At 34.4% G+C, this 20644-nt stretch overlaps 2 protein-coding genes across 2 annotated transcripts in view; one reads left to right on the top strand and one right to left on the bottom strand.

Annotated features, from left to right (window-relative positions):
* The window catches only part of TOP2B (DNA topoisomerase II beta), a 46973-nt gene extending 28644 nt beyond the window's left edge, over nt 1–18329 (top strand). The window contains exons 24-36 of the mRNA XM_008711581.2: nt 539–734; nt 879–970; nt 3836–3991; nt 4136–4219; nt 5009–5203; nt 7438–7582; nt 7810–7971; nt 9443–9644; nt 10985–11064; nt 12199–12309; nt 15074–15196; nt 16862–16956; nt 17833–18329. Of these exons, the coding sequence (XP_008709803.2) occupies nt 539–734; nt 879–970; nt 3836–3991; nt 4136–4219; nt 5009–5203; nt 7438–7582; nt 7810–7971; nt 9443–9644; nt 10985–11064; nt 12199–12309; nt 15074–15196; nt 16862–16956; nt 17833–18000 (1809 nt within the window). The 3' untranslated portion in view covers nt 18001–18329. The remainder of the gene's footprint in view (nt 1–538; nt 735–878; nt 971–3835; nt 3992–4135; nt 4220–5008; nt 5204–7437; nt 7583–7809; nt 7972–9442; nt 9645–10984; nt 11065–12198; nt 12310–15073; nt 15197–16861; nt 16957–17832) is intronic.
* A 142-nt stretch (nt 18330–18471) lies between these two features.
* The window catches only part of LOC103681999 (retinoic acid receptor beta-like), a 31820-nt gene continuing 29647 nt past the window's right edge, over nt 18472–20644 (bottom strand). The window contains exon 7 of the mRNA XM_008711574.2: nt 18472–19867. Within this exon, the coding sequence (XP_008709796.2) occupies nt 19671–19867 (197 nt within the window). The 3' untranslated portion in view covers nt 18472–19670. The remainder of the gene's footprint in view (nt 19868–20644) is intronic.

Genomic DNA, 20644 nt, shown 5'->3' with positions numbered 1-20644 from the left:
TTTATAGACATAAAAAATCCAGTAGCACGGTGGCTGAGACAAACTGCCATCATCTGTTAAGAAAGACAGATAGAAAAAAGGAGAAAAAGGATAGAGAAGAAGTAAAATTTTCCTCCAAATTGAGAAAGTTTGAATGAATTATAGCATAATTATAAACAAAAAGAGACAAGTACACATCTATTGAGTATATGAGGGAGAGAGAACTTTAAAATTTAACATTTGTAAACTTAGAATGTTTTTAGTTTGAAAAAAAATTTCTTAGTTTTATAGCCATTTTTAATTAGAACATGTTTTAAAGGACCTATTTTTATTTTCAAAATTATTTTAAATATTTTCATAGTTTTGAGAATTTATCAGTTTCTTGGAGTCACCAAAAGAGTATTTACTGAAAGGTACTTAATAGTTTTGGTTCTGTTTAACAGCTTTTAGGGATGGTGTGTGTTCATTTAAGTGTGTTATATTGAATACTGTAGATGTCATACAAGTTAAAAATACCAGTACAGATTTATGTCATCTTCAGAAACTTTGTTTTTCTTAGGTACTCTTTGATCATATGGGATGTCTCAAGAAGTATGAAACCGTGCAAGACATTTTGAAAGAATTCTTTGATTTACGATTAAGTTATTATGGTTTACGTAAGGAGTGGCTTGTAGGAATGTTGGGAGCAGAGTCTACAAAGCTTAACAATCAAGCCCGTTTCATTTTAGAGAAGATACAAGGAAAAATTACTATAGGTAAGATGCAACCTTTAAAAATTTAAGCATTAGTTAAAATGGAAAAAAATCTTTATTAATAGAAGACATTTTTATCAGTAGAATATAAACAAATACAAATTGAATCTCTTTTCTTGATCCTAACTTTATTTTTCCCTCACATAGAGAATAGGTCAAAGAAAGATTTGATTCAAATGTTAGTCCAGAGAGGTTATGAATCTGACCCAGTGAAAGCCTGGAAAGAAGCACAAGAAAAGGTAATCATTTGCAGAACAAGACATTCAGAGAAGCTTTTAAAAGCAAATTCCAAAACAAACAAAAAAACCCAGTCCCTAAATTTTAAATTTAGTACTGCTATAAAGGTGCCGAGTTGTCTGTTCGGAGACTGAAGTCTTCTGTTTATCCACAGAACAGATACAGTACAGGAATTTGCAGTGCACACCCACCACAAAGCACTTTGCCAGTGTGACTCAACCAGGGCCTGGAGAAATGACTCCAGGTGTGAGAAGGTAGCTCAGTCTCCTTGGCCTTTTTTCTGAGCCTGCCATTAAAGGGTGTTAGTTGTTTGTGGTGGTGGTTTTTGTGAGGTGCATGTGTACTATCTGGGAACTACACTGGTAGCACATAAATCATTTCACACTGGTCTGTGGTCATAGTATGGTATCCCGTCACCATTCACTTGATCTGTTTTCGGTTTATGCTGGGAAGACTAGAGACAACATGTTCAATATTATAGTGTTTATTGAGCACCAGGTATGTGCTCTACCCTGTGCTTAGATCTTTGACTAGAGATTTAAACCCTGCAACTTCAGATTAAAAGTCTGATGTTTTATTAATTAAATTGTCCATTTCAGATCATAAAGTACTAGTATTAAGTGAATGGAATATTGAAACTTTGAGATTCTTCTCAAGAATTAGTTTCTTGCCATTGTGTATAATTAAAAGAAAAATTTAAAAAGGCAATACAGCATTGTGATTGAGAACACAGATGTACAAAAGGAAGAAAATTATGGAAATGACTAATTTTTTACTTAATTGGAATGTAGTGTATATATGATACTGATGTTATCCTTAAAAAATACAGTTATGATTATATGACATAACTTAAACTGAAACTTCAAACTTCCTTACATTATGAATTCTCAACCCACAATGTTTTCCGTATTTTTTATCAACTGTATTGACATGCTGCTTTGGTTTATATTATTCAAACTTTTTGAAATTTTGAATAGTCAGTAGAATGCCAGATATTAGAGCGAGTAAAATTGGAATAAATTATATACTTAGCAATTACATATTAAGATAATAGGCTTATTTATTGTTTGGGGAAAATGGGGTAGGATAAGATGGGGAGTATTCAAAATTAAGATGATCCAAGCACTTTGCTTTCCTTTCAACGTATTTTACTGCATTTTTGAATCCCAGATATGGTTTATATACTGCTTGCCCTTCTGTATGATTGTTGGTTTAAACTATATCTTAAAAAATATTAACTAGTAAGCTAGTAAATTTAATGCTTAGTTTTAAAAGGTAAAGGTATGTAGGGTTTGAGGATGCCCTTCCAGTGGAAGTAGACTTCATGGGTAAAACCTAGCGGTTGGTTTCAATAATTTTATTGTCACCATCAAAATTTTCTCAGCATCTTGGCCATGTGTTCACTTTGGGGGTTAAGGTAACAAAAGGAGCTGCTCTTATAAGAGTGTCCTATTGTATAGAGTTGGAGAGGAGAGAATTATAAAGCAGATAATTATGAGATTAGAGTTTTTTTTTTAAACATAATAGAATTCTGTCATTGGAACTTGAAAAGTTTATTTTTCTTGATTTCTGAAAATATGCTTAGTTATCTTCATGTTAACAATGATAATACACATATACTCATTGAGTGTTAATTAATACTTTGGGTGTCATCGAAACCTAGAGCAAGTAGAGTTCTAAAGTGTGGATCTAAACAGGATTTTATGACACCTTAATAATATTTTAATAGTACTGTAACAATTTAAATATTCCAAAGAAACACACTGTTTCATGAAGAATTTTTAAAAATGGTAGAATTTATTAATTTGTCACAAGTACTATTTGCCTAGGTACTTATTAGTCATTGATCAACTCAGCAACAGCATTTATTTGGCTATTGTTGCTTAATTGAATTCATAGTTTCGTTTATGTAATGAAGCATGTTGCTTTGCAATTTTTATTTTTATCCCTTCTAAAGTACACTAAACTTTACTTTGTATATATACACATTATTTTACTGATAATTTTAAACTAAATTGAAAACAATTTTTTTTCTTTTTTGGTTACCAAAAGTGAACTTTTTGTTTCATGGAGTGTCACGGTTAACTCAGTCATTTTTAAATATCTGAGTGCCTTAAATAATTTAAATGCAGTTTTATTTAATGGCTGTTGTAATTTTAAAAATCTTAGAGGTGATGTCACCTATAATAACTTCTATTAAATTCACTGGATTTTGAAATTTAATACTAGCATAAGAAGATTTTTTTATTGTAATCTTTCCTGTGAAAAAAGACCTTATAAATAAAATTTTAGAATACCCCTCAATTCTTTCTCTAACTTACCAGCTATTAAATTCTTAATTGAACTTTCTCTTCATGCATGAGTATTCTTGCTTTAGAGAATTTTTATTAAGAAACCATACTTAACGAGTGACTGTACCTTAGCATATTTATATTACAACTGTAAAACATTCTCCATAAGTATACTTATTTTGGATTTCAAATTGTTCATTTGCTTATCAATATAAAAGTCTGACAAGATGCAGTGATAAAACATTAGTACCACTCTATTAATTTCAAGATATGTGGTATCTTCTTATTTCATGACTTAGTGCCTGGGCAAAGCAGTTAATTTTTCATCAGATTCCTAGATAAATGGGGAGTGAATATACCCATTCCCTTTGAAGACTTACTGTTGTGTTTTTAGAAAACTTTTTACAGGAAATACATTTTTATAGATAATCCTGCAGATAATCTAAAAGAACCCCAACCACCCATAAGATAGAGTATTAAGAGTATAGCATTTGTGGAATTTTTAACTCAATATTCAGTAAAATTCAGCATTGATTTGATACAGGACTTTAATATAAAGTTTATTATTTTTTACAGGCAGCAGAAGAGGAAGAAACACAAAACCAGCATGATGATAGTTCCTCTGATTCAGGAACTCCTTCAGGCCCCGATTTTAATTATATTTTAAATATGTCTCTGTGGTCTCTTACTAAAGAAAAAGTTGAAGAACTGATTAAACAGAGAGATTCAAAAGTATGAACTTTTGTGGGTTAAATAATTTGAAACTATTTCAGTATTATCCATTTCTTTATTTTTTCCAAAAAGAAGTATTTTGATTTACCCTGTATAAATTATTAAGTTACTGAATGTTTAAATTATACTACTTTCTTATTATAGGGGCGAGAGGTCAATGATCTTAAAAGAAAATCTCCTTCAGATCTTTGGAAAGAAGACTTAGCAGCATTTGTTGAAGAACTGGATGTAGGTTAAGTCTCCATTAAAATATATTTGGAAAAGTAATGTTTATGAAATAAGAATGAAAATTCTTCTTTAATTATTTCAGTTTCTTTTAATTCTGTAAAGGTCAGTGTGTTTATAAGCCACATTAGGATTAAACTTCTAGCCATGTGAAGTTACAAAGAAACGATCTGTCTGGTGTAGATGGATGTAAAAACATACAGAGTTGGAGTTTAGAATAAATTGCATCTTGATACTTTCTTTCAGTTAAATTTTCTTAACTGACTTCAAAATAGCTCATTGACTCAGTCTCTTTTCCCCTAAAGAAATAAGAACAAAATATATATGATTGTAGGTATGTTGATTTTTACAAAGTAAAAGGATAGTGTCTTTAGGCTTATAACAGCAATTTTAATATTTTTTTTTTATAATTTAGTTTTCTCCAGGTAGAATTGTTTTTTTTTTTAATGTAGAGAAAGGTAGAACATGTAAACTTTATCTAAAATTGCCCAGCATACCATAGGATCTTAGAGTTAGAAGGGACCATATAGGTCGTTTAGTTATTTCCCCCTTGTTTTACAAATGAGAAGCTAGTTAGACAGACTTGGGTCTACAACCCAGGTCTTTTGACTTAGAATTATTGTGTGTGTGTTTTTTTTTTAACATTTATTTTAGATTAGATCATTTGAAAGGAAAGGTTTATTCCTTAATTGATACTAGTTTTAATTTCTTTTGCAGTAGTGATTATCTTTTCTAATGAGTTGTTTATGCTCCCACCCTCTTCCCCTTGCTCCCTTTATAATTATACTTCAGAAAGTGGAAGCGCAAGAACGAGAGGATATTCTGGCCGGAATGGCTGGAAAAGCAATAAAAGGTAAAGTTGGCAAACCTAAGGTGAAGAAACTTCAATTGGAAGAGACAATGCCCTCACCTTATGGAAGAAGAATAGTTCCTGAAATTACTGCTATGAAGGCAGATGCCAGCAAAAAGTTGCTGAAGAAGAAAAAGGTATGTTTTAGCTCGTTGGTAGATTCCATCTTCATAATGATGTATATATGTATTTTAATTTTACTGTGTGCTTAAGTCATGCTTTCTTTCTAATATATTTCACTGTGATAGGAAGTCATTTGCTCTATGAGAGCAGTTGGTCCACAGAAAGAAAACGTTAAGTCAGGGATCCACATATACGTGAAGAGTTACTTAGTTGATTCTGTTTTGAAAATGAGAGGTAGAAATACTCTATTCAGCAGCATTCTACCTTAAAATCATGGAGCAACAACCAAAAAAGTGTATCAGCTTAAAAATGAAACTTTAGTTCTACATTATGACCAATTTAAGAAGTCTCATAATCAGAAAAGGGACTGTATGGTTTTCAAAGTAAGCTATTTTTACTATTTATTTGTTATTGCTTTTAGTTAAAAAAAATTACCAGGCACCTCTTATGTCATTGGCATTGACTGGTGCTGTTGAGGATTTAAACGTATGGGACTTACCTACCCTCCAGCAGCTTGGGCAAGAGTTAGCCAGAAGAAGGAAACACCGAGAGGGCTGTTTAGAGTTGAGGAAAGAGGAGGCATGCTGGTCTGAAAGAGAGAGGCAGATTTTTCTCGGCAGGTTGATTTTAGAACCCAGGGGATATGTAGATATGTCCAGTAGTCTAATTAGAGCTTGGGAAATGAGCCTCAGAGTTGGAGTGAGAGGTTGGAGAGTTCTCTATACTGAACAAATATTTGAAAGCATAGGAACATTCTGATACCAGAGAGATCACTCTCTTCTGTTCTGATAAACTGACATCTATACTATTTCCCTCTTACCTAGCTTCCTACCATACACAGGTTCCTCCTTAGGAAATGACTTCTCTCCTTTTCAGTTGGTGTTTGTTCTTAGCACTCTTCTTTTTACCTTACATGGTCTCAAGTAACCTCATCTATGCCCAGAGCTTTTTTCACTCACACTGGTGACTCTTAAATCTATGTCCCTAAGCTGTAACGTTTTCAGGAGTGCCAGGGTAATAAAGCCACCTGAATGCCCAAAGCCCCTCAAACTTCACATATCTGAAGCTGAGCCCATTATCCTGATTTCAAGACCTCTTCTACCTCTGTGCCTTATCAGCCATCACTAACAACTCCAAAACCTGAGACTTGCTCATTTAATCAGTAACTAAATCCTACTGACTGCCTGTGAAGCAATTCCAAAATCCACCCTCTTATCTTTGTACCCATTGATACTGTTTTAGAATTCCATAAATTTTCTTTGATGAAAGTGTTCTTCTTAGTCTTCCTATCTCTAGTGATCTTACCATGTGTACTTTTTCCCACTTCATTCATCTCTCTCTAGTCTCTTACTACCCAAGTGATATTTCCAAATATAAGTCTGATTATTGCACAAATGCTTAAAAGTTTTCAGTGACACCCCAATGACTACACACAGATTCTGGTATTCAGTGATGTAGCAACTGCATGCCTCCCTATGTTTCTGTGTGGCTACTTATTCCTCTTTGCCTTTCCTTGAATCCTAGCCGACTATTTGTAATTCCGTAAATACAACGTGGCGATCGTGCCTCTGTGTCTTTTGCCTGGGATGCTCTTCTTCCTTCCCTTGCCTCACCTAGCAAACATACGTGATTCTTCAAAACCTAATTAGAAAGGCTCCTTCTCCATGGACTCTTCCCTGACCCTTCTCTGGGCAGAGTTGCTCACTTCTCCCCACGGGTTACTTTTACACCTCCCTCCATATTTGTTATTTGTATTTGTATTACAGTGACTTGTCATTGTGTCTTTCTCTGTCTTTTAATAATCTTAGGGTAGGGAGACTTTGACTAATGCCTAGCAGTGCATGGCAATTGTTGCTTATCTTCCTTCAGTAATCTGATGTTTTCTAGTATGTAGAGGCCTGAACTATAGGAACTTATTTTGCCCGTACCCTTTGGTGTGTTTTGCTATTGGTTTGAAAGTCCCTTTGCTAATCAAATGGGGCCTTCTTATTTTTTACGGTTGCTTTTAAGTAGCTGTCATCTCATAGAGTGTATCAGAATATTAGCATGGTAAGCAGTATCATTTGCTATAGATAAAGTAAAATATGGTCTGATCACTGTCCTCTGTTTGAACCTCAGTAGAATCACATTTTATTATTTTTTTACTTATCTGATATGAAGAAGTGATCTATAGCTGGAGGTGTATCTCTAAAATGTATGGTGTTAATTTTTATTCTTACTTCTTGTTGTTTGTTTGTTTACTGTGTAGGGTGATCTTGATACCACAGCAGTAAAAGTAGAATATGATGAAGAATTCAGTGGAACACCAGTAGAGGGTACTGGAGAAGAGGCGTTGATCCCTTCAGCTCCTGTAAATAAAGGTCCCAAACCCAAAAGGGAGAAAAAGGAGCCTGGTGAGGAATTGTTACAAAGTTTTTTTGTGAGAAAATACATATACGTACAGGGTATTACTAATTTTTTTTAACCGTGTTTTTTTTCTTCTAATAGTTGATATAATTTCTCAATTTTCATGAACACTTGTTATTTTATAATTAACCTTTCATTATTAACAGTTGTATTTTTACTAATGATATTTGTATAAGTATTGATACATATTTTATTGTTGTTGTTTTGTCTTTAGGTACCAGGGTGAGAAAAACACCTACATCAGCTGGTAAATCCAGTGCAAAGAAAGTGAAGAAACGGAATCCTTGGTCAGATGATGAATCCAAGTCAGAAAGTGACTTGGAAGAAACAGAACCTGTGGTTATTCCAAGAGATTCGTTGCTTAGGAGAGCAGCTGGTATTTTGATACATTTTATATTTATTTTGTTGTATATTATAGTTTGACCAAGTTAATATTACTCATGTAATTTAGTATTATTAGTATTATCAGTGCTATTAAAGTACTAAATTGTTAGTATAGCAGAAGTTACAGTTCTCAAAGACAAAAAAAATTGCTTTACAGAATGTTTTTAGCAAAGTTGGACATAAATTGCTCTAAAGTTAATCAAGTTTTCTTATTTTTATTAGAAAGTTTGGATTACATTCCCTCCGTAGTTTGAAGATGTTTGGTAGGAATAATACCTTGATAGAACACTAAACAGTGATAGATCAATAGAAGTGCTTTGTAATTTTGTTTCTGTTTCATTTTTTTCCCCCCATGAAAAATTTCCTCCTATGACTTTAGGAGTTTGATTCCATGCACATCCCATAATAAATGTAACTGCAGTGCTAGAGTTAGGATGAAGATACCATTTTGTTATTCTATATTGTTAAGTATGCAGTTTTATCTTTTCTAAATATTCACTAATTTGAAGTCTTCAAATACTTAAAAATTGAGTGTCCTATTTTATAGATTCTTATCAGATTTTACTAAGTCCTAATTTACTTAAAATGAATGATACCATATTATGGTTATTTTACCTCTGGGACATGCTTTTTAAATTATATGTCAGGCCTTAAATTCTTTGGTTCTCTAATCACCAGTGATTGACTTTCTTTTCCTAATGTGCATAGGTATGTAGTTGAATTAACATGAATAAGTTATGTGAAAATGAATTTATTAAATTAGATGCTTCAAAATTGTATTAGGCTTTATCATACATGTAAAATGAAGTATAAAATTACATGGCAACCAGGTGTTTTAAAAATTTTATTCCATAGTATATGCTAGAAATTAAAAAAGTTACTTGCATTATACCAATGTGCCTTTCCCCATAGTTTGTACCTTTTATGCTTTATATTAAATTATTGTTTTAGTAATATACTTAGGGTTTATATCTATTTTTTTCTCATTCATCTGAAGAATTACTGTCTGTCATTTCATAGTAAAACTACTGTGAATAGAAGATAGAAGTTTTTATGCAAGAGATTAAGAGAAAGTTTAGCACTAAGACTAGTAAAATTGGTCTTTTGTAATTGTAGAAATGGGAAATCTTAGTAGTCACTTATACAATGAGTTCCCTGCTATTTATGAGTTAAGTATGACAAACAGCACCCTAATAATTAATCTCATTAGTTTATGCTCTCCTTTCCATATGCAGCATTACCCCATTTGCCTCCTGGGAAGAACAAGATGAACACTTAACATTATCAAAATAATTGAGGCCAAAGTTGTTGGCTTCTTTTTTTGTTGTTGTTCCTGAATGCTTGTCTTTTTTTTTTCTCTTGTGTTAGCGATAGCTGGAATATTTTTCAAATGCATTATTCATAATATGTCATGTGGATGAAGTTGAATTTGAGTTTAACCTTCACTTTTATTTTTCTCCTAGCTGAAAGGCCTAAGTACACATTTGATTTCTCAGAAGAAGAGGATGATGATGCTGATGACGACGACGACAATAATGATTTAGAGGAATTGAAAGTTAAAGCATCTCCCATAACAAATGATGGGGAAGATGAATTTGTTCCTTCAGATGGCCTAGATAAAGATGAATATACATTTTCACCAGGCAAATCAAAAGCTACTCCGGAGTAAGTAATGAAGCAACTACTGTTCAGTTATATGGTGCAGTTAGTTACTTAGACATCTATCAAAGGTCTCATAGTAAGCTGTGGTCTCAGAATTTATCATCACTCGAGGTAAGGTCCTCCTCACAAAGGAACAAATCTGGGTAAGATTGCAGCTGTTTACACTATGGACTCTGGGAAACAAACTGAGGGATTCAGAGGGAGAGGGGTGGGGGAATGGGATAGGCTGGTGATGGGTATTAAGGAGGGCACGTATTGCATGGTGCACTGGGTGTTATACGCAAGTAATGAATCATGGAACTTTACATCAAAAACAAAACAAAAAAATAATAAAACAAAAACAAAAAATATAAAAAATATTTAAAAAAAGATTGCAGCTGTTTACTGAACTTTGCTATATCTTATAGCATGGACTGGCAGTTTTTGTTTTCTCATAAAGGGCTCTATAGAAAATATTTCAGGCTTTACAGGCTGTATGGTCTCTGTTCCAACTACTCTGTGTTGCCATTGTAGCAGGAAAGCAGCCATGAACAGTATGTAAATGAACAAGCATAGCTGTGTTCCAGTAAAACTTTATCAAAATAGGTAGCAGGCCTATGGGACATACTCTGACAACATGGTTCAGAGAAGTTACTAGAACTTTAGAACTGGGAGGTTTAATTTTCTTCCCTAACTTTGGGCTTGATTGATTTTTCATTTTTTATTATTACTATTTTTTTTTGCCTCTAGAGAGTATCAAACACTAATGTGTAGGATGTGAAGTTTGTGAGCAATTTCAGATTTATTATTTAAAATTTTTTATTATGTTCAGTTAGCCAACAAATAGTACATCATAAGTTTTTGTTGTAGTGTTCAATGATTCGTTAGTTGCGTATAACACCCAGTGCTCATCCCAACAGCTATTTCAGATTTTTAAAGGAAGGTCTTTACTATAAAGAAGTGTTTTATCATGTGGAGTCTGGATCAGAAATAGGATTACTGATGACTCTGACAGAGATTCAGACCTTCTCCTCAGGTTTTTGGCAATAATTTACTGATGCTGAATTCTGGAACAGTTCTATTAATCATAAAATTTAATGTAGCGATATTTTGAATGGCTCTAATTTTTGCTCAACTTCCATTCTCTTACGTTAAAGCATTGGCTTTTCTGGTGTCTGTGTGTGTATGTATGCACACCTATGTATATGAGACAGAAAAATCAAGTTTGGTTGCCCTGTCTTTAACAAAGACCAGTGAGAGAACTGTAATTATAATCCCGTAGTCCATATTATATATATCATTTACCAAGGTTGAAACCATATATTTAAATCATATGGTGGTGGTTTGATTTTTCTTTCTAATAGAAAATCTTCACATGACAAAAAAAGTCAAGATTTTGGGACTCTCTTCTCATTTCCTTCATACTCTCAGAAGTCAGAAGATGGTATGCTCATTCAGTCTTTTCATTGGTTGCTTACTGTATTATCGCTATGGACTTTTTTATGAGTAGAATACTTCTTTTTTACATTTCCCTCAACGTAATAAGGTTTATTTGTTTTTCCTGAGATGAGTACCAACAAATTGGTCAAAATAGGCAATATAGAATCATTTAGATGGAAAGGTAGATGTGTGCATGAAGTGTATGGACGTGGGTATAGTGTTTTAATAGAGAAAAAGAAAAAATTTTGAAACATGAAATTTGATTTTCATGGCAATGTGAATGTATATGTGACAGTTTTTTAAAAACTATAAAGGGACTAATATGCAGATTTGTATTAATCTGTAGTAGCTAAAAGACTAAAACTTTCATAAAAGCAAATTTAATTGGGGTATATACTTTTTATTGCCTGTATTTTTGTGTGTGGAATTTTTAAGGTCAAAACAATTTGTGTAGACGTAACTGTCTTGTATATACACACACTCACATACAGACAGACAGAGATCTGGTATATGTTCTGTGCATATAGATAGGCATTTTTGACAGCATGTCAAAACATTATAGAAAACTATCACATCCAAGTGGACAGTTTAAGAGTCCCTGTTCTGGTTTGACGAAGGGAGGGGAGAAGTGGAGGGAGGAATTGATTGATTAATTGGGTGTAAAAGTAGACTGAAGGTAAGCCTACCTGCCTTTTAAATTGACCTTGAATGATTTAAAATTGGTTTTTAAAAGATGAAGTTACTACTCTCTTAGATTTGAACGTTATTACTGATATTCCTGAAATGGTTAATAACGTTAGATGTATAGATACTAAAATAATCACAGTGAGAACTTTCTAATATTCCATTTTAAAATAAATCAGTATTTTTGAGTTGGCCAGTTATGTTTTAAATGATGAACATTTGGGACTATTAAGAATTTTTATTACTCTGCATTTCTATATTGTTTTACAAGAGTTAACATTTTTGAACATATAACATTGTTACATTTTTTTGTTTTCAGCTGTTTATTATGGACTATATGATGACAAAGTAGAAATTCATAAGATCAATTATCTAGCTAAAGAGAAGTCATCAAAGTTTAACTATTAATTAGTCCTTATAGAATCTCTTTACTGAAAAACTTTGTAATTTTTAGATTCAGCTAAGTTTGACAGTAATGAAGAAGATTCTGCCTCTGTTTTTTCACCATCATTTGGTCTGAAACAAACAGATAAAGTTCCAAGTAAAACAGTAGCTGCTAAAAAGGGTATGTACTATATTTGATGTTGTTAAGCATTGCATAAATGATTATAGTTAATATTAAAGGAAATTTAATATAATTTGAAACTGCACTTGGACTTTAGTAGAAGATAGTATAAATGCGTATAAGGAAAATCCCTCTTGTTTTCTAACCATATGAGGTAATTATTAAAATGTGTATAATATCTCATTTTAAAACTGCTGTAATTATAAAATAATCCCATTCATTTTTACTAAAGTTAGCTTTCTAGTAAGGTCCCCTGTGGTTGTTAGGTTGTAAAATAGATTAAAATTTAGTCTTGCTAGTAGCCTGCTTGTGTTATTCATGTAGATCATATCTTCACGCCTCATTTGGAATGATTGGTCAGTTCAGTTGAGGTTCTCTTTGTGTCTTGTATCTTCTTTTTTATCCATAACCTTAGATTGTCCATAAATATAAATCTAAGTTTGTTTGACTTAATTCATGAATCTGTTATTTGTACCAAGGTACATACTCTTGGTATTTTTGAAGGAGGTCAGTATTAGTGCTTTGTGTGTAAAAAGGTTAAGTGTTCCTTACACAGCAAGTAAATAAACATACAGTATGGACTATCTTTTCAGTACCTTACAAATGTAAAACAGACAATACCATTGTAGACACACATTTATTAGATGTAGCAGAACAACAGAAGTCCCTACTTTACTTTGACTGCACTAGGACCACGGTAAGAAGTTCACTAACTACAGGAGCTTCTCTGGCCGACACATCAGGAGCCCTGCCCATACCACTTCAGTACATATTGGCCAGGGTCTGTATTTCTTTGCCTCAGGATTTTTTGTTACTATGTTAGAATGTTCCTATTTCCCCACCCCAGTTACCCTTTATCAGTGATGGAGGGAAGCTGGTTTGCAAACATGTTAGTGCTTTGCTTCTCAGGTAGGCTAACTCTGGGATGTGTGTTTTAGAGTTGGCTCAGGATTGCTTATGGTAAGAGGTAAGCCCTCAAGAGTGATGACAGTTTTCTTTCTTCACGTCTCATTTTTGTACTTTTTTTTACCTTCCAAGTAAGTACTTGTACTTGAGTCTTTGCTTGTGATCAGGTGGGATCTGCTTCTGGGGAACTCATACTGAGGCCCTAGTTTCCCTTTATGCATCTTTTAAAAAATTGTCTTCATGTGAGCACTTTATAACCACCCTGAAATCTTGGGAGTCATATCACTTCTTTGAACATATCAGCCTGTTTCCTTCGTCAAGCTCCTCACTCCTCTTTATTAACCTAATGAGTTAGAGTGGAGTATTAACTAAAAGGCTAGCATACCACAGCACCTGTCCTATTTGCTTGTTTCACCAGTAGTTGAACTAGCCTTGTGTCAGTTGCGTGAGTGATCCCTGTGTAAAATAGTTGAACCCCTCACTCTTCCTCTAGCCTCTTCCAAAACTACAGTTCCCACAAAATACCATTTCAAGGAGAGGATGCGTCCTGTCCCTCTGTGAGGTTCTAGGTTAACTCCAAATTACATACATTACTATACAAGTTAAGTTCTGTAGCTCTGGTAGTTTATAGCAGAAAAAGCTCATAGTACTGAGATATCTGACTTCCACCTAACACTGCAAGCCTGCAAACTAATGAAGAAAAAAGGTGGTTCCTAGAACGTACTGCTATATCAAGCCTATACTCGCGCTAGAACTGCCTGCCATGGGGCTCTTGTGGTACATTTAGTCATAAGGACTCAGGGGGAAAGGCACGAAATCTGTGGCTACCACCACCACTTGCTGTTCTAATGAGGGGCCTTCACCCCGCCACCTCAAATTGGGCCTGGGAATATATTTTCCATATAATTAGCCTGTTGTTGTTGTTGTTGTTGTTGTTTAGTAGAAAAAAGGCTGGTTAATTTGATTTTTTTTTTTTTTTTCCAAATTAGTTTTTACTAATCACACAAGTAAAGACTGATTTATCAGTTTTCACAAAGACTGGAAATCTGAAAAACAAGGTCTATTTTAAAATTCGTAAAAACAAAGGCCTTTGGGTCTATTATGTACTTACCTGGAATCTTCATATTTCTTTGCACATTAAAGTGCCATTTCTGGATTTCAACTTTTGGATGGAAGTGAATCAGCTTCTATTCATGGTATTTTTGAGGGTCCCATAAAAAAATTTTTTTTTTTTTTCTCTAAAAACAGAAGTTAGGACTAGGGGCACCTGGGTGGCACAGCGGTTAAGCGTCTGCCTTCGGCTCAGGGCGTGATCCTGGCGTTATGGGATCGAGCCCCACGTCAGGCTCCTCCGCTAGGACCCTGCTTCTTCCTCTCCCACTCCCCCTGCTTGTGTTCCCTCTCTCACTGGCTGTCTCTATCTCTGTCTAATAAATAAATAAAATCTTTAAAAAAAAAAAAAAAGAAGTTAGGACTAAACATGTGGTTATACTTGAGTTGTAATTTATGTCAAATGTGTTACCTTTTTGTCATGACTATCCTGTACTTTTACTACTGCTTTTTAATAGTTACTGCTTAGTTCACTTTAATGGCCTTTGTTTAAAATAATCTCATTTGAAATATCAAAAGGAAAATTATTCCTAATAAAAAGCATTTTGTCCTCTATGAGAAATTGTTTGCCTTTACACTGGCAGCAAGTGAAAGAAACCATTTTGTTATTTAAGGCTACTCAATTTCATATCAGCAGTTATAGGATTATAGGATTGTTACAGGATTGTTATTGTTATAGGATTCACTTGAGTGTGGTTTGTTGGTAAGTATATTACATTGATTTATGAAATGGAAATTTGCTTAATAGGAAAACCGTCTTCAGATACAACTGCTAAGCCCAAGAGAGCCCCTAAACAGAAGAAAGTAGAGCCTATCAACTCTGACTCAGATTCAGAATTTGGCATTCCAAAGAAGACTACACCCCCAAAAGGTGAGGATTATGTTAACCTAATGTGTGCCATGTGGAAAAGAGTCTCTTCTACTCACTGAAGTTAGAGAGGCTGTGTACCTATTATGTTTTAAATTGCTTTGCTCCTCAAGCAACATCTAAGAATCAGTGCTGAATTAGAGTCCAGAGGAAGTCTAGCACTTTGTTTTATAAATCAGGGAATTGAGACTCAAAGAGGTTAAGTAAGCAACTTGCACCCCTAAGAATGATGCAAAGACCCCCCTGCCCCAGACTCACTGAAAGTAGTTATTAAAGAGTCAGATGAGGGCTCCTTACCAACGAGAGAGTGACTGTCATTGGCGCTAGGACTGACTGGAGCTTTTTGCTCATCTAGGAAATCACTGTACTCAGGGACGTGTAAAGGCACCAGCATCAGTTCTCCCTGGTACCCCCCCCCACCCTTTGCCTCCAGAATCTAGAAAGTCCTCTAAGGTGTTTTTTAAAATATATGTGTAAGACATATTTTTTTTTCCCCAGAGAGAACTAGTTTTATTTATTTTCTGATACTTTTAGGGAATACATAAGATATCAAAAGTTATAAAAGGTAAATCAAAACATTTGCATCCAGAGAAAATCCTGCAAGGACATAATTTTTTTTAAGGGTCGCTGCTCAACCTTTTATCCAGCTGACAGATATTCCCATCAATGTGTTCATGTCTTAAAGTGGTGGTTGTGATAAGGTGATACAGACCTACATGGAAACAACGGAGACTAGGGGAAAAAAACTGTAACTATGAGGTCAATACCTATGGTATGCATGATTGGAAACTTTTATAAATTCACGAGTGCCATTTTATTGATTCATTAGGTAAACATCCTGAGATCATTTAGGCTGTCTTTACTAGTACAATCTGGTTAGTCATAGCCCTTAAGGAATTTTTACAATTTAGAATTGCACTTTAGTTCCATTTTCTTTTTCAGTGGCATCTGGCATCACTGTAGGATGGATAATATTTTATCACCATTTGCATATTACCTTTCTCTCTTCCTCCTCCAACAAGAATAAGAGGTTAGGTAGATGGCCGAAAAAAAAATCTGCGTGTGGTACTTCTAAGTCTGAGAAGGAACATGGATTTGACAGATTATTACATGATTAATACTGGGGGTTTTATTCTAAGACTGTGCTACTTAAAATGGTTATTACTAATGTGTGATAAGCAAAAATTTGAGTACATATTTAAACATAAAATTTGTACTAATATGTATTACTTTTCTAGTGATTCATTTTATATTTTTAAAGGTACTAGTCAATGACAAATTAGAAACTAATTTTTTTTTTTTTTTTAGTCACATACAAGTTAAAAAGCATTCTGAAGACATTTTCTTTTCAGGCCCAAGGACTATATGGTCAAAATGCCAGTGTTTTCTCTTGTGTATCGGGCTTGGTCATTAAAATTTGTCACCAGGACCTTCCAACTAGTTTTAAATGTATTTGTGAAATACTCTTTAGTCCTATCAATCCCAGAACTGAAATGATGCTGCCAAAATATTTTTACCTCATTTATATTTAGAGACCAGGATTGCCGTACTGATTGGGGCATGCCAAAGAAGTGAAGTATAATGTTGTGGTATTTATTTTTTATATTGCACTTAACCTTGGGAGGAAAAAAAAAAAATAAAAAAACACCACCTTTGTATCATTTTAAGGTAAAGGCCGAGGGGCAAAGAAAAGGAAAGCATCTGGCTCTGAAAACGAAGGTGACTATAACCCTGGCAGGAAAACATCCAGAACAGCAAGCAAGGTAATTGGGAACATCTTTTTAGTGCGTTGTTTTATGATGATCTGTATAACTGGCTTAGTTGGCTTATTACTATAATGTCTCCTAACCTAGCCTGTCTTATGCATAGGGGGCTTTGTATGTGGTTAAAGCATTATCCAAGTATAAAATCCATATAGTCAGGACTATTTCTTGGATAAAAGCATGGCATAAATTAGCCTATTTAATTAAGAGTATTCTATTTCATCCAATGAGCCATAGAAGTTATGTGCTACCTGTCTGAAGTATTACTTTCAGACCAAATAAAGGCTATTTCTTTTTAACTTGGAATTATTTGACCAGGGCTAATTTGATTTTTCTCTTTTAACTTGAATTCATTTGACTATGGCTAATTTTCAATCTTTTTAAGGTAAAAGAAAAAACCTCAAATGTCCCTCTTTTTTCTCTTTTCCTATTAGAACTTAAAAATATAAACTTAGAGATTTTAGCTTTATGCTGCTCTCCACCTTGACCTTTTTCCATCCGGTCATCTTCCGTGTCTCTGGTCCATCTTGATATGACTTCCCTGCATTTTTATAAACACAGTATGTACTCCGTACTGTGTATACTCTTGTTGTTTTCCTTTCATGAATATAGGTACTTAGAAATAAGTAATTTTTACTAATCTGGACACTGTGCATATTTGGCAATAAAGAGATCACCAAGGTGGCAGATTGTTGGACTTACTTATTTTTCTAAAAGGGAAAAAAGGATTAGATAACTGGTCTTATGCTTAAGTCAGCATTACAATTCTGATTTTAGTAACCTCATTATTTGCAATATTTCTCAAATGTAGGTGAAGTGTAAGGAATAATAATTCATTTTAACAGTAGTCTTTTTCTTTTTTTTAAACCTGTCTAGAAACCGAAGAAAACATCTTTTGATCAGGATTCAGATGTGGACATCTTCCCATCAGACTTCACTTCTGAACCACCTTCTCTGCCACGGACCGGTAGGGCTAGGAAAGAAGTAAAATATTTTGCAGAGTCTGATGAAGAAGAAGATGTTGATTTTGCAATGTTTAATTAATTAAGTGCCCAAAGAGCACAGAAACATTTTTCAACAGATAAATTGTGTTGTCCTTTTGTCTTTTCTGTCTCAGACTTTTGTACATCTGGCTTATTTTAATGTGACAATGTAATTGATGGTTTTTTATTATTGTGGTAGGCCTTTTAACATTTTGTTCTTACACATACAGTTTTATGCCCTTTTTTACTCATTGAAATGTCACGTACCGTCTGATTGGCTCGTAGACTTGCTATAGACTGCCGTGCACTAGCACAGATTTTAACTGTCATGGTTGCAGACTACAGACCTGCTTTTTGAAATGAAATTTAAACATTAAAAATGGAACTGTGTGCTCTGTGTCTTTACTAAAGATGAAAGTGTAGTAAAAGCTCCCATACACTTTTAAAATAAATATATTTTATTCTTTGCCAGGAGACTCCATGGAAAAAGGTAAACAGTATATGAACATAGAAAGCATTGTTAAACAATCTCAATGTACAAACAGAGCCAGTGAAAGTACATCACAGACTTGCTAATATATCAAAAAAAAAAAATTCCACTAGTGCTTAAATGAGAACTAAGAAACTGACACTTGTATCTGTTAACCACTCTACCACAGCTTTCACTCTGCTTCATAGTGATCGAACAAGGTCAAAGGATGCAGATTCTCTGTCCATGCCTTTGGGAGTTCATATTAGCCTCTGGCCATCAAGGAGGCTAGAAAAAACCCTCCATACCAGGCATGCACCAGAAAGGACACTAGAGTTACATGGTATAGGTGGTAGACCAGTCTGCTAATTAGCCCATGAAATTTCCCTAATGGCTTGTGAATAGGTAAACAAAAAACTTATTAACACTGAAAAGTGTTTCTGCCTTGGAGGCTACCATTACTGTAAAAATGTATTTTTTTTTTAAAAAATTGTGTAGTTATGTCATTAAGTAATAAACCACTGTTAAAGTGACATTAACAATTGAACAAATGACATTTGATTAACTGAACTGGCAGTTACACTGATACAGAATTCTCTTCTGCTAGTGCAGTGAATTTGTATCTTATTACTGGGCAACATGAAATAGAAGACGCGGTTTGAGAGCGTCAAAAAGAGCAAGGACAAGCTTCTGTACTAACTAAATTAGAGTTATCTCTAGCTTTATCTTGTCATACTGTACAACAGTCCCCTTTCCTTACCTTGATGTCCTCATTGTGAAAGCAAGACAGTTATTTTTTTTTGAGCCTTTCTTAGCTGGACACGTACAGTAGTCTGTTTCACAACCTTGGTGTCTTGGTTATTCTGAGTATGCAAGGCAAAAGGAAAGCACCAAACATACAGTATAGAAAGAAGAGAGCCATACTTCTGTATGTACAAAGTCTTCAGAAACTTAACCAGGGTAAATCATTTCGACTGGGTCTTTGCCATGCAATCTTGAGTGTTCAAAGAGGAAAATAGAAGCTTTTAACTAGTTTCTGGTTGCATGAAATGGCTGATTTTTAGAATTGAAAAAGTTTGTATTTCTAGGTAAGTTAGACAGTGAGGAGTATATATTGATACATATGAAAACTTCTTGGTCCTTCTTGAGTTTTAACATATTTTCAGTCCAAAAACTAAGCAGCAGTAAAAATGTTTTTTTCTTGCGTTTTTAATCCTGGAACTGAAGGTACTGGGGAATGTTTGAAGTAGCTGCAAAGTGTCTTATTGCACCAGTGGTGACTGACTGACACCGCTGTTTTCCACTGAGCTGGGTGAGGTGCTGGGACTGTGCTCTGCTGGGTTCCCACTTGAACTTGGGGTCAAGGGTTCATGTCCTTCAGAATTCTCCAGCATTTCCTGAATGAGAGGCGGCATTGATCCAGGAATTTCCATTTTCAAGGTAATTACACGTTCTGCACCTTTTAAAGAGAAATAATAGAAATCTGGTAGAGATAGGGAGTTAAGCTGAATAACTCGGGATCAACTTTCATCTGCTGTGAAAACTGTGCTACCAGTGCCTCCCAGAGGCTGTCCTGATTTTACAACATTTAAATCTTGTTACTTCATCTCGAGGAAAGCAGCGCAGATGCAGTGACTTGCTTCAATTTGATGAGTCCATGCCTGAGTCAGTTTTAGGAAAGGTTGGAAGTATATATTTACTTGATAAAAGACCAGAAGGAACATATCTTGAGACAGTTGTCACAGATACCAGTTACCCACAAATGAAGGAAGTGACCTAAGTAATAAATGTGCAGTGATTATCAAGCTGACGTAGCATCGCACTGTCCAGCACAGTAGGCACCAGCCACATGTGGCGATTTAAATTTAAATTCGTTAAATTAAATACGATTAGGAAAAACAGTGCCTCAATTGCATTAGCCACTTTTTAAGTGCTCAAGAGCCACGTGTGGCTAGTGGCTCCTTGTATTGGACAATGCAGATTATAGAATATTTCCATAATCACAGTTAATTCTATTAGCACTGGTCTAGCTAGATATAGAGAACGACTGTATTAAGTTAAACAGCCTCACTGTTTTTAAAATCAAAGACCTCACAATTACAATGGCCAAACACTGGTATCTGCTATTTGCGTACTCTTAGGCCCATGCTAGCGATGAACTCAGAATGGCTCACTGAGAGAACCTCTTAGAAGGAGGTCAGGAATTGAGACTCCTTGTCAAACAAGTTCACCATGT

Source organism: Ursus maritimus, unplaced genomic scaffold (assembly GCF_017311325.1).
Source record: "Ursus maritimus isolate PB19 unplaced genomic scaffold, ASM1731132v1 scaffold_20, whole genome shotgun sequence".
NCBI classification, from domain to species: Eukaryota; Metazoa; Chordata; class Mammalia; order Carnivora; family Ursidae; genus Ursus; species Ursus maritimus.
The sequence above is the reverse complement of the archived record's forward strand: the minus strand, read 5'-3'. Positions and strand labels throughout refer to the sequence as shown.